The following is an 11874-nucleotide window of genomic DNA, read 5'->3' on the forward strand; positions in this document are numbered from 1 at the left end:
TGCAAGGCGAAAGAAACAAACCGAACGCTGGGCAAAGAGAAAGAGGAGTCGCAATGTCTGTTTCACGCAATCAGGTCGTTATAGAACAATGCAGCAGGAGCTCTTGCGCTTGTCGAAGGACAGCAGAGCAGCTCGGGTGGCTGCCTCGAAGACATCATCGACACCCTCGCCCGTGAGGGACGAGCACTCGAGATACTTGCGAGCGCCAACCTGAGCCCCCGTCTCATTGCCCTCTTTGGGCGTTACGAATTTCAGGGACTTTTTGCGCATTTCTTCAATGGCCAATGGATCTTCGCGGAGATCCTTCTTCAGGCCGACAAGGATGATGGGGACGCCGGGGCATCGTTCGTTAGCTTCTTCGATCCACTGTCACCAACTGTCAGTGACTTTGATTTGAGCACCTCCACACACATCAATCTAACGCACCTTGTGTTTCACATTCTCCAGTGAATCTGGAGAATCCACCGCGAAACCAATCAACAGAACATGTGCTTTCGAGTATGCCAGCGGCCGCAACCGCTCGTAGTCTTCTTGGCCTGCTGTATCCCAAAGAGCCAACTGCACCGATCGGCCATCAACTCGACAATCGGTCACATAGTTTTCGAATACCGTGGGCACCTGAAGATTCAATTTGTTAGATGGATAGGCAGTGGATAGGGCGGGGGTGATCGCCGACTAACGTAATGCTACGTGGGAAATATGAGTTAGCAATAGATCCGTCAAGTGCTCCTTTCAGATTGCAACTCACAGTTGGAAAGTAGCCTAGTGTGAAGACACTTAGCAGACTTGTTTTTCCACAGGCACCGTCGCCGATAATCACGAGCTTCCTATACGTATGATTGTTGATCAGCATCTGCTTGAGACCTTGACATCTTACAAATTATCTTGTAGTCTTGACAGCGAACTCTTCAACAATGCCACTTCCATCGACCGAGAGAGGGGGTCTCGGCTGAGTGTCCCGGCTCGTACGATGGGGCAGTTTGAGAAAAGCACCAATAGACCCAAGAGAAAAATAAGCAGGCTGCGCGTACCTCCGCATCACATTATCATTCTGTTGTTGGGCCATGGTCAATGGTGTTGGATGGTTGAGCCCGAATCCTGACGATACGGAAGGTTGGTGAGGGAGCGGAGGACGGTGAGGCTGATCCCAACTTCACAGCGGGATACGAAGTTCTCGAGTTTAGGCCTGGCGAGGATGATCCAAGATCGCGACACGAAATCAGGCAGGGGTACGGGAAGTCCAGCCCGGCACGGTGTATCCCGCCCAATAGCGTTCAGGGGTGAGGAGGAGGCCTAACGATGCACCACAACAGTGACGTGAACGGGGGTCAGGATGTTGGGTAGTTAGTTTATGGTTTTGTTTAAAGGCGGTCGCGTCGGGGCTGAAAGTCGTAAGATAGAGAAGGAGGGGAGGATGGACAGAGGGCGAATTGGAGGGCCAGGCACGACGATCCTCACGAGGATCCGATCCACTGCCAACGAGAGGAGCAGTTGAATTTGAGTAGTAAGCGAGAGTGCTGCAGTCGGTCTAGTCCGAGGCGTTTTAGGCGCCAGGCGGGCGGTAGATAAGATGGATGGGAAGAATGCGGTTGTTAGAGCCCCGGAGATTTAAGGCTTGCCCCAGGGGGGTTGACAACGGACTCTGAACCATACACGGGCAGCTGGTCCGTCTGATCGTCCTTGTTGCCGTTCCTGATGTAATTTTCTTTCCCCCTCCACCTGGTCCTGGCTTCTTGCCCTGACGGAGTTATTTTTAATTAGCGCTGGCCGTGTCTCACAGCGCGGTGGAGTAAATGAGGCGCCGATTGTTGCCTATCACGTGGAGAAACACCGCCTGCCATTTTAGCCAGCAGAATCATCGGGCGGTGTGATCTAAGTCACGTGACTCCAGACGAACCGCAGTTTGTGCCTGAAAGGCTCTTTGACGTGCCGAGATGAATGATAGAGAGCAAAAAGTAGAACATTGAATGACTTGAAACCCAAGTCAGTCTCTCACTTGAATCACGTCCTTTCACAATACTTTGCGGTGCCTGACTGATCAGGCACCGGCTCGCTTGCGGCGGCTATCCCGTTGCGGCGGCACGACAACCAGCCAGAACGCAGGAAAGCCCATTGCTTCATCCATCTCCCGCCATACGATCTCACAACCTCCGTACCTTGCGCTCTCAGGGCTCAGCAACAGTGCGAGTCCTGTCATTTACTCACTCATCTTATCTTTCCGAGGGTCTGCCAGCGCCCCGGTCTCTTATCCCAGCAGCGAACACGATCTGGCCCGCCCGGATCATTGGCCTTTCAAACCCCCTCCTTGAGCCTGATCCCGCACTTCCCCCTCCCGTTGGCTACTCAAGAGATCTCCCTCACAAACAACTCACAAAAGGGTGCGACTTGATTCTACTGTCCTTTCCCGGGGATCTCTTACTGGTGGCTTGGTCCCTGCATTGGATTGAACGGAGCTTTGTTGGTAGGTTCTTTCGCCATCCCACTCTCCGCTTTGGCTTGCCCGCTCTTGTCCTCTCCCCAACACCTTTATTTTCCCTTCTTTGCGATATGCTAAACCTGTTGCTGTTTGCAATAGACCACTGCGAAGGCGGTCGCCGCAAGCTCCTCAGTCCACCATGGCGACCCATGTATCAGTGACTCCAACACCATCTACCTCCAACGGTGACGCGCCGGGACCACTGAATATCTCGACCGCTGGGAATATGTCTGCACCGACGCCCACCGTGAATCGCAAGAAACAAAAGCGTCGACAGAAACAAGCAGCTCGCTTAGCGGCGGAGCCATCAGAGGCTCATGCCGCCGGAGTGGCTGCGGACCACCCCGACGAGCGACATGTCTACGACGATAACGCCGACCTTGACACTGCTGACTCCAACCACACGGATCCCGATAGCATGTACAAGAACGGAGAGCCTGGTTCCCAGCAGGATCTTAACGGACCGTCATTGTCGAATGACCCCGCCGATTATCCAGACCCACCCGGCGATAAATCGAAAAAGAAGAAAAACAAGAAAGGCAGGTCTGGCTCTCATACTGTCGCAGATGGCAGCTCAACTCCTCTCTCGACTCCCTCCGCTACCTTCTCTCATCCGCCTCCCCATTCACACTCTCTACCCTATGGCCATCGTTTCCCGGCAAGGTCGACCAAAGAAAGCAGCATCTGGAACCAGTCATCGTTGGAAGAACGTGAAAACATTCGGACCTTCTGGTTTGAACTGGGCGAGGAGGAACGCCGCCAACTTGTCAAAGTGGAGAAAGATGCTGTTCTGAAGAAGATGAAGGAACAGCAGAAGCATTCTTGCAGTTGCACTGTCTGTGGCCGAAAGCGAACCGCAATCGAGGAAGAGCTGGAAGTTTTGTACGATGCATACTACGAAGAGCTTGAACAATACGCCAACAACAACCAAGGCTCCTTTGATGAAGGCGCCCCCATTATCCCTCCCCCTCGTCTGTACCAACCCCCTCTCCGATCACCTGGTCAACATACTCGCACGCATGGTCAATTTCACCCGTCCCGGGGTCGAGTGCAAGAATTGCCCGAGGACGAAGAAGATGACTTTGAAGACGATTATGACGATGAAGACGAGGATGACGAAGATGAGGACGAGCTGTACAGTGACGAGGAATACGAGGATGAGGATGCGCGTGCTGCTCGAGCTGATTTCTTTGCCTTTGGGAATAGTCTCACGGTGAAAGGTTTGTCGCACAAAATTATCGTTATCTACATGAAAATTGGCCATCAGCTGACTTCTTTTTTTGCACAGATGGTATTCTTACTGTGGCTGACGATTTACTGAAAAACGATGGCAAACACTTCATTGATATGATGGAGCAACTAGCCGAGCGCCGAATGCAACGGGAAGAAGATACGCAGTACAACATTGCCGCCGCCCACCAATCTTTCCATGCCGGTCATAATCATGGTCCCCTCGACGACGAAGACTACGATGACGAAGAGGATGATGATTACGATAGTCAGGAGGAAGAAGAGTTCGATGAGGACGAGATGGTGTGTTGCCATTGGCAGCCTTCTGAACAGGGATTGGTGACTGACAGATATGACCAGGATGCTATGACCGAAGAACAACGCATGCAAGAAGGGCGGCGGATGTTCCAGATATTTGCCGCTCGAATGTTCGAACAACGAGTCATGACAGCATATCGAGAGAAGGTCGCCGAGCAGCGGCAGAAGCAGCTCATAGAGGAACTCCTAGAAGAGGAGAACCGAGAGGAGCAGCGGAATGCCAAGAAGGCCCGAGAGGCGCAGAAAAAGAAGGACAAGAAGCGCTTGCAGAAACAGGCGAAGGAAGAGGAGAAGGCTCGTCGCGATGCAGAGAAAGCTGCGGAGGAAGCTGCAGCAAAGGCGGCACAAGAGAAGAAGTTGGAGGAGCAGCGGATCAAGCGTGAAGAGCAACGAAAGAAGCGCGAAGCCGAACGCAAAGCACAGGAAGATGAGCGTGCTCGCAAGGAAGCTGAGAAGCAACGGCGCGCTAAAGAAGAGCGCGAGCGGCAAGCCGAAGCCGAGCGGAAGCAGCGCGAGCAAAAGGAGGAGAAGAAGAGGCGCGAGGATGCGAAGCGCAAGGAGAAAGAAGAGCGAGAGAGGAAGAATAAGGAGGAGCAGGATCGCATGGCCCGTGAGGAGCAGGCTAAGAAAGACCGCGAGATTGCCACGAGGGCAGAGCAAGCGGCAAAGCCTTATATCCAGGCTAAGCCGATTTCGCATGTTGGCTCCATCCCTCTTACCTCTGCTCTTCAAACACAGACTCATCCTGGCTCATTCCAATCACCACACTACGCCGTGGCTACTCCTATCGCCCCTAAAGCTTCAACTCCCAGCAGGCCACGCCAGCCCTCCCAGCAGGGGTCTCACTCTTCGTCTCCTCACTCGCAACCAGCAAGTTCAGACTTCCCCTTGCAGCCTTCAATCTCTCCGCGCTCTCTAGCACAGACACAATCGGGAGCACCAGGTCTTGGTCGACATGCCCAGCACCAGCAGCCTCAGTTGCATCATCCTCAACCCTCTGCGCCTCTATCGCCTCTGGGTCGCAGTAACCCCCCAGGATTCCCGGCCCTCGGTGGCTTGCCGATCAACCCTCCGGGCTTACCAGGCATGGGTGGCCGACCCCTTCATCCACCGGATATGCCAATGTACTCTCCCAATTCGGCGATGATGAACCCTCTTCGAGGCTTCGGTGGCCCTGGCAGCATTCCCGCACCCCCCGGTATCAACGGAGCCCGCCAAATGCCCCCAGGCCGAGGGTTCCCGCTACCTGAAACGGGACACGGTCTGCCATTCCCGGGTCACCATGGTGTTCCCGGAGCATTCGGTATGCAACAACCTGGGTTGTCTAAGTCTCATTCAAGACAGCCATCTGGGTCGTTCGAACGCTCTCCTTTAGAGTCCGGTACGCAGCCGTTCCCCATTTCGCGTCCGAGCCCTATCAAGCGTCCGCCGAGCACTGCGCAGGACCAGCAGGAGCATCATGGCCATGGTCACCCTCCATCCCAGCGCGATATCGATGACTTGAGCACGCAGCTGGGGAGTAGTGCGCTCCTCGATGACACGGACGCTGCGTTCGCATCGAAGCTGTCTCAATCATTGCCCGGTGCCCCTGCCCCTGGGCCATATGCATCGCCAGCGAGAGCCAGCTTCCAAGGGTCGTTGTTCACGGATCCTCTTGGTAAGATCAGATCCCAATCATTTTGGTGATAAAATTTTGATTAATTTTGTTGTAGGAGCCAAGCATACACCTTTTGTAGGTGGTTCCAGCTGGGGCGTACCTGCACCCTTCGGAGGGCCCGCTTTCCCTGGTGCCTCTACCTGGGGAGCTACGACCGGTATGAAATCTTTGAATTACTCATGTACCATGTAAATATGCTAATGATCACAGGGAGCGGTTGGTCTCACAATGCTTTCGCAGCCGGTGGCCATCACCGACCACACACCTCTCGGCCTGTCACCGTCCGTCTGCTGGTAATCCAAGCCTGCAAGTATCTCAACTCCCTCAGCCCACGTGTCGGCTCGGGTGGTTATCACGATGTGAACCTCGTCCTCGACCAGGTAGAGCAGCTCCGGTCTCCCTCTGAGCCCGCGATCTCGCTGGATGAAATGCTCGAGATCTGCGATACGGAGGGCAGTTCTCAAAACGGTGGCGGCTCTTTCTCCATCAAGAATGAGGGCAAGGGCCAATTCGTCAAGTTCGAGCCGGACACAAACAGCGCTGTCGCCGGACATCGAGGTAGCATCGTGCCGGGTGATATTGGTAGTCCGATCCCTGGGAATAGCAATCCCGCCGTCTTCGGCGGATTCGGTGGGCCTGCGCCCTCGGTGCTGCGACAGTTCTCTTCACCCGCGGCTGGGTTGTTTGGCGGAACTTCCTAAGTTTCTGCTTCCTTACGAGTCCATTTGACCGCTGAAGGCTTCGGGCCGTCCGCCTTCTCACGGTCTTATGGGAATGATTCCTAACATGCCTCCTCTTCTTCTCCCTCTTTTCTACCTATTTCCTCATCTGCGTTTCTCTTTTTGAATTCAAGCGTCACGGGTTAACGTCTCATCCACCACGTTCTGAACTGTCTGATTCTTTCTTCATTGATATGGGTTTCTTATTTTCGCGTCCAAGTCGGTCGGCTGCTGGACTTGGACCTGGGGCATCCTGGTTTGGTTTATGTGTACGGTATGATTCTGTTGTTTTACTGGCCTTTCTGCATTATGCAGCGATATCCGTGGAGACTGGGACAATCTCCCTCTCCTTCATCGTCCTTGACCCAATTGCATGATCGAAGGTTTCTTCGTCTTTTGCCATTACATCCAAACTCGTAGACTTCTACATTGTCCTCTACTTCGGACAGAGACTAAACGTATGAGGCTAGTTGTCCAACTTAATGATTGGATGAATGAACGTATTGACCTTTGTAGGAAGCAAATAGGTAGCGGCGAAGGGTATGGAATGTTGTCCAGAGACAATAGTACACTTGTATATACTCGGAAACGAAGGAGAAAAGCAACATGGCAGAGGGCCGGCTTCCAGGAGAGGACAAGGACAGTGAAAGAGAAAGGAAATATGAAAGGGGAAAAAAAAAAAGGGAAACCAGGATTCCAGAATCCCTCGCCTACATCACATACACAAAACAGGCAACTTCTCACGCGAGGAGTCGCTTCGATCTACACCCAGGAGACCTTGGGAGCAACTCAGAGCTTTTTAAATCCGCAGTCTGCATTTACTGCCGCTCAGTCACAACGCCTTCATACTCCCGGGACCTAATGTACTCCAGGGTTCGTTCAAAGTGGCGCTTGGGACCTTCGAGGCTAGGATTTGGTTCGTCCTCGCTTGTCTGAAGGTTGGAGTGGATAAGCTCAATCAGCCCATTGAGATACTTGGTGGTGACGGTTTCGTTTTGCTGATCGAAGTAGTAGACGTAGCGGTTCAAAATCTCGACGAAGAGCTCCACGGAGACGGCCGTGTCCATGCAGGCATCAGCGACACGGAGGGCACGCTGGAGACACTCGAGAACCCGTTTTCCATCGCGGTAGAGCTGTAAAATTTTGTGAGTAATCGAGATTTGAAATAAATAGATGGAAGATGGCTTACATTCTTGGGATCCTCTTCCCCACGCTGTGGGTTCTCAACTACCCACCAGAGATGGCTGGCAAGGTAAACTGCGCGGCACTGATCAGGCTTCTTGAGGAGCTTGCTTCCATGCAGGGCAGCCTTGGTAATCAATGTATCGTAGTTCTCCTTGGAGAACCCTCGGGTTCCGTGCAAGGCACCCGCGATGATGCAGACTGCCTGGAACTGAGCTCGAGAGTCACTGATCGCGTCTTCGTAGATCGTGAATGCTTGCGCGAAGAATTCGTAGCTAACTTCCTCAAATCCTGTCTGGTCGGCAACTTCACCACACATGACGAACAACCGAAGAGCGAGGTCAGCACAGCCGGGGTTCACCCGTTGGTACAAGTTATTGACACATTGGTGCAGGAATCGATAGAGAGCGGACGACTGCGATTGCCAGTTGTCGTCGTAATGCTCACGGGATTTCAATTTACGGGCCAAGCGAATTGATGCCGTGACAAGAGCAGGCGTGGTATATCTGATGCGCTCGTTGCCATCGGCGTATACTTTCCGAGTTGCTTGAAGGAGCTGATCCAGGATGTTAGCATTGGAGATTGGCACTTGGACTTACACGGGGCCTACCTTCAGTTGGGTGTCGTTATCGGGCGCTTGTATCAAATGCACCAATCTGGCAAGCCACCCCTGCTCCTCAATGGTCTCATCTGTCTCTCCACCACGACGCTGCGATGGTGCTCCAGGGTATCCAGTCGACTGTTGCAGGCCCTCCTTGATCAAAACTCGGGCGACTTGCAACACACGGTCAAGGTTTTCCGTGGTTGTGATCAGGGTCTTATTCTTCAGTAGACTCCGAACAATCTCGCCTGCCACAGCCCTACGGGTTGGATATGATTGTGACGTTAGAAGAGGCAGATAGTGCGGCAGCGCCAAAGCTGTAAAGATCGACACATAGGAGTGCAGAGGAGCGCTAAGTAGGTGGAGGATGTGCTGTTGGGTCGGAGCTGAGTGAAGATCAGCGTGATCGGTATATTCGGCGGTCTTTTCAGTCGCAAAGTCGAGGACCTGATCAACATAATGCAGCTCGTCTGGGTAGATGTTCAGTGCCAAATTAACAAGGGATACCAAAAGTGCCATGGTATCTTGGATCGGTAGTGCGCGTGTCTTGATCAGATTCACCACTTGATCATAGAAGATGTCGTATAGCTTGACCTCAGCTGAAATGGTCGCTTTGGAACCATCTCCATTCGCGGCCTGTTCCTGCCTATCGTTCTGTTCCTTCGTAGTTTCGGTAGACTCCTCCGTCTTGGGGGACTCCTCGGTGCCATTCTCCTCAGCCTTGCTTGCAGCGGTCGCTTCCGCTTCGGCTTGCTTCTTCTTCTCCTTATCCAGTTCGAGCTTCTCCAACAACCGAACAACAGCTACTTCTTCATTTTGTTTTCTCGCCTCTGGTTCCATTGTTGATTCATTATCCTTTGTCGCGTATGTTGACAGGCGATCCATCAATCCGATGACGATTTTCTTCAGGTCGACGTGTGGATGTAGTCGAGCGATAGCAGACAAGAGGTGGTCCAGGGTGTGGAGGTGGAATTCGTCCGGGAAAACCTTCGTAATCACTATTGATTCGATTAGTCTCAAACCAAGGTAGGAAAGTGGACGAGCGTTTTACCCTCTAGAAGGTATTCCTGCGCCAGGACATCTCGACATTGTACCACCTGCTCCAGAAGTGCTTGCAGAATGCCAGACTTGTATCCTTCAAGATCGACCAACTGGCTCAGTCGAACAATATTGCTACCGACAAGTAGCTCCAACTCGCGCCTTTCCTGTATCCGTCGTTCCCGCTCTCTGGATGGACCTTGGTGCTGCAGCCGAACCCAGAGCTTGTTCATTTCCACGAAATTGGTCAAAACGAAATTGATTGAGTCTTGGAGGTTGCCTTCGGGACCATCGCCGGTTCCCGATGGAAGATAATCGCGCGCTTGACCGGACAGGTAGTATCGCAGGAAAAGACCGCGGATCGGGTGCTGAATGCCACGACTCATCTCCATCATATCCTTCATAATCTCCTTGACGGGCGCATCCTCGACCGACATGTAAACGGTGCCGACAGTGATCATAAGGTACAAGCGGGGAACAATATTTCCAGCATATTGGACCAGCTCGTACAAGTCCGCCAGGTGGTTGACAGGGTGGTTCTCCTTGAGGTAGACGGAAAGGTGTCGCAACGCGTCAAAAACGGCCATGTACAACTCGTAATACTGCTTCGGACCAAGGCTAGGGGTTCGCAATTCGGAGACAAGAGTTGACCTGTAGAGGGGGTTCCCAGCGGGAAGCAATTAGCGCACGAGTTCATTACGCAGACATCCGGGGCCGCTGCCTGGAGGGACCGAAGATTAGAGAAGCTCACCCGCACTTGAGCGCATCCATGAGCTTGCCAGGAGTCTCTAAGCATTTGCGCATCAGAGCTGACTGTTGCCTCACCACCCCCAATGCCTCCTCGAGGAGGCGGCTTTGGTCCTCGGCGACCGGCGGTGGGCTCGCCATCGTGGAGCGAGTGAGGGGGAGCTGAGGATGGATAGGCGGTAAACGAGCGAGCAATTAATGGAGTCGGGGGCTCTTTTCAGCACGGGCGATCACAAGAACAATTCATAGACCGCGGGGAGATCGAAGGGGTAGAGGAGGCGATTGGGGTAGGGGTCGGGGTAGGGGAAGGTGGGAAGTTGAGTTGGATCGAGTGCCGCGAAGCCAGCGAGGATAAGAGGATAAGCTCATTGGGTGGTGACTCTGCTCATTCCGCCTAAACGTCACTCTGCGGGCTTTGCTCTGGAGTGTCCACCGCGGCCATCGCGCAAATATATGACCAGATGAATACCTAGGTGGATTACAATCCATAGAAACACACATGGAGGATGTATATAATGTATGTATCTTCATGTTAAGCGACCGTTAATCGAGTCTTCAACATCGTGTTCCCCGGTTTCCTTGCTGGAAACACAATAAAACTGTCCTATCAGGAACACAGATTGCAATTTAGTCTATAAAATGTGTCTAGTCTACTTGAATCTAACTAAATAAAGTCTATTATCTATTCAGAGATGTAGCTGTAGCCAACAAGGCTGATACCTGCTCATATACCGAGAATACAATTCCACCGCTGAGGAACAGGCGCCCAAGTCGCATAGAGCTTCCTTTCCAGAACCCCTTGATTCCATAATCCCGCTTCACGCTTTTGAATGCCTCTACAATGCCAGCACCTTGGACACTCTGCGCCCGGGTCTTGATGGTGTCAAAGGGCTGAGTTGCATAGACCGTCACAATGCCTGCCAAAGCGCCCGTTCCGAAGGAGGTCATCATGTTCGGAGCAACCCCTTGCCTTTTGGTCATCTCTTTGAGGATGTTGTATGTTCCCATGCGTACTGCAGACGTGGCTGATTGTTTGATTGTGGTGGAAACGAGACCTCTATAGAGCTCGGAGGGACCGTGTCGTTTGACTAGCACTGTTGCAGCATGTATGCCGGACTTGAACTGGCGATTTGTCTTTGCATCATCGATCCTGTTTGAGAGATGAGACAGAGGTCTTACATAAAGCTGTATGTAGGATACACTCACAATGCAGTCTTGATCCGTTCGGTAGGGGTAACTGCTAGAACGCTTTCAACGGTGCCAGCTGCCATGCCAGCCAAGATCCCTCCTCCTGCTGAAAGCTTCCCATGCTCATCAGACAAGGAATTACGGATCGTGTCATAAGACACGAATCGTACTGCTGCCTTTCCGGCAGTGCCCTGATCATCGAAATTGGGATTAGTGAATGACTGGGTATCTATCTATCTGTGAGTGCTCAGATACTGACAACTATCAACGTGGTACATCCCGTGTACAAAGAACGGACTCCTTCTTGTCGAGCTACCTCGAATATCAAACGAAGGGGATTCGTCCCAGCTACTGAAGCATGTTGTACAAGCTGGACTCTCGTTTTGGAATATTCGAATGGATACTATGAGAGTCAGCGGAGTGGGCACCAAACATGGAAGATCGAGGGAGGCCATTATCTCTTACCGTCACTGCTGCTTCCACGCCACCAGCGACACCTCCAGCGACCAGCGAGACCCACTGCGGAGTGATATGCTGGGGAAAGAGTCAGAATCGGAACATGGATGCCTATAGACTCATCACAAGTTTAGGAGAGCAATGGCATGAAACTACCTTTCGTTGGCCAATCTTGCTTTCACTTGGCTGGACAGAAAGCTGAGTCGCCATGACCAACCATAAATGGCGATTCAATGCTATTGATCAACTGAAATGGTGCAAT

At 52.6% G+C, this 11874-nt stretch overlaps 4 protein-coding genes across 4 annotated transcripts; 1 reads left to right on the top strand and 3 right to left on the bottom strand.

The window, feature by feature from the left end:
- Positions 1 to 78: 78 nt before the first annotated feature.
- On the bottom strand, positions 79 to 1066 carry rho2 (uncharacterized protein; the record flags this gene model as incomplete). The annotated part of the gene is made up of 5 exons (XM_056914263.1): positions 79 to 366; positions 427 to 618; positions 681 to 686; positions 749 to 827; positions 906 to 1066. 5 exons carry the CDS (start codon positions 1064 to 1066, stop codon positions 79 to 81), a joined length of 726 nt encoding a protein of 241 aa, XP_056763112.1.
- Positions 1067 to 2615: 1549 nt separating this feature from the next.
- Positions 2616 to 6382, top strand: N7458_010882 (uncharacterized protein; the record flags this gene model as incomplete). The annotated part of the gene is made up of 5 exons (XM_056914264.1): positions 2616 to 3696; positions 3765 to 4009; positions 4067 to 5681; positions 5737 to 5838; positions 5892 to 6382. The coding sequence occupies 5 exons, from the start codon at positions 2616 to 2618 to the stop codon at positions 6380 to 6382; spliced, it is 3534 nt and encodes a 1177-aa protein (XP_056763113.1).
- An 836-nt stretch (positions 6383 to 7218) lies between these two features.
- N7458_010883 (vacuolar protein sorting-associated protein 35) lies at positions 7219 to 10109 on the bottom strand (the record flags this gene model as incomplete). Its single annotated transcript, XM_056914265.1, has 5 exons — positions 7219 to 7533; positions 7590 to 8138; positions 8193 to 9181; positions 9235 to 9872; positions 9973 to 10109. 5 exons carry the CDS (start codon positions 10107 to 10109, stop codon positions 7219 to 7221), a joined length of 2628 nt encoding a protein of 875 aa, XP_056763114.1.
- Positions 10110 to 10646: 537 nt separating this feature from the next.
- Positions 10647 to 11822, bottom strand: N7458_010884 (uncharacterized protein; the record flags this gene model as incomplete). The annotated part of the gene is made up of 5 exons (XM_056914266.1): positions 10647 to 11118; positions 11175 to 11377; positions 11416 to 11559; positions 11622 to 11690; positions 11769 to 11822. 5 exons carry the CDS (start codon positions 11820 to 11822, stop codon positions 10647 to 10649), a joined length of 942 nt encoding a protein of 313 aa, XP_056763115.1.
- Between the last annotated feature and the right edge of the window lie 52 nt (positions 11823 to 11874).

The sequence above is a fragment of the Penicillium daleae genome (genome assembly GCF_028827525.1).
Source record: "Penicillium daleae strain IBT 16125 chromosome Unknown utg000008l_segment0_segment0, whole genome shotgun sequence".
NCBI lineage: Eukaryota > Fungi > Ascomycota > Eurotiomycetes > Eurotiales > Aspergillaceae > Penicillium > Penicillium daleae.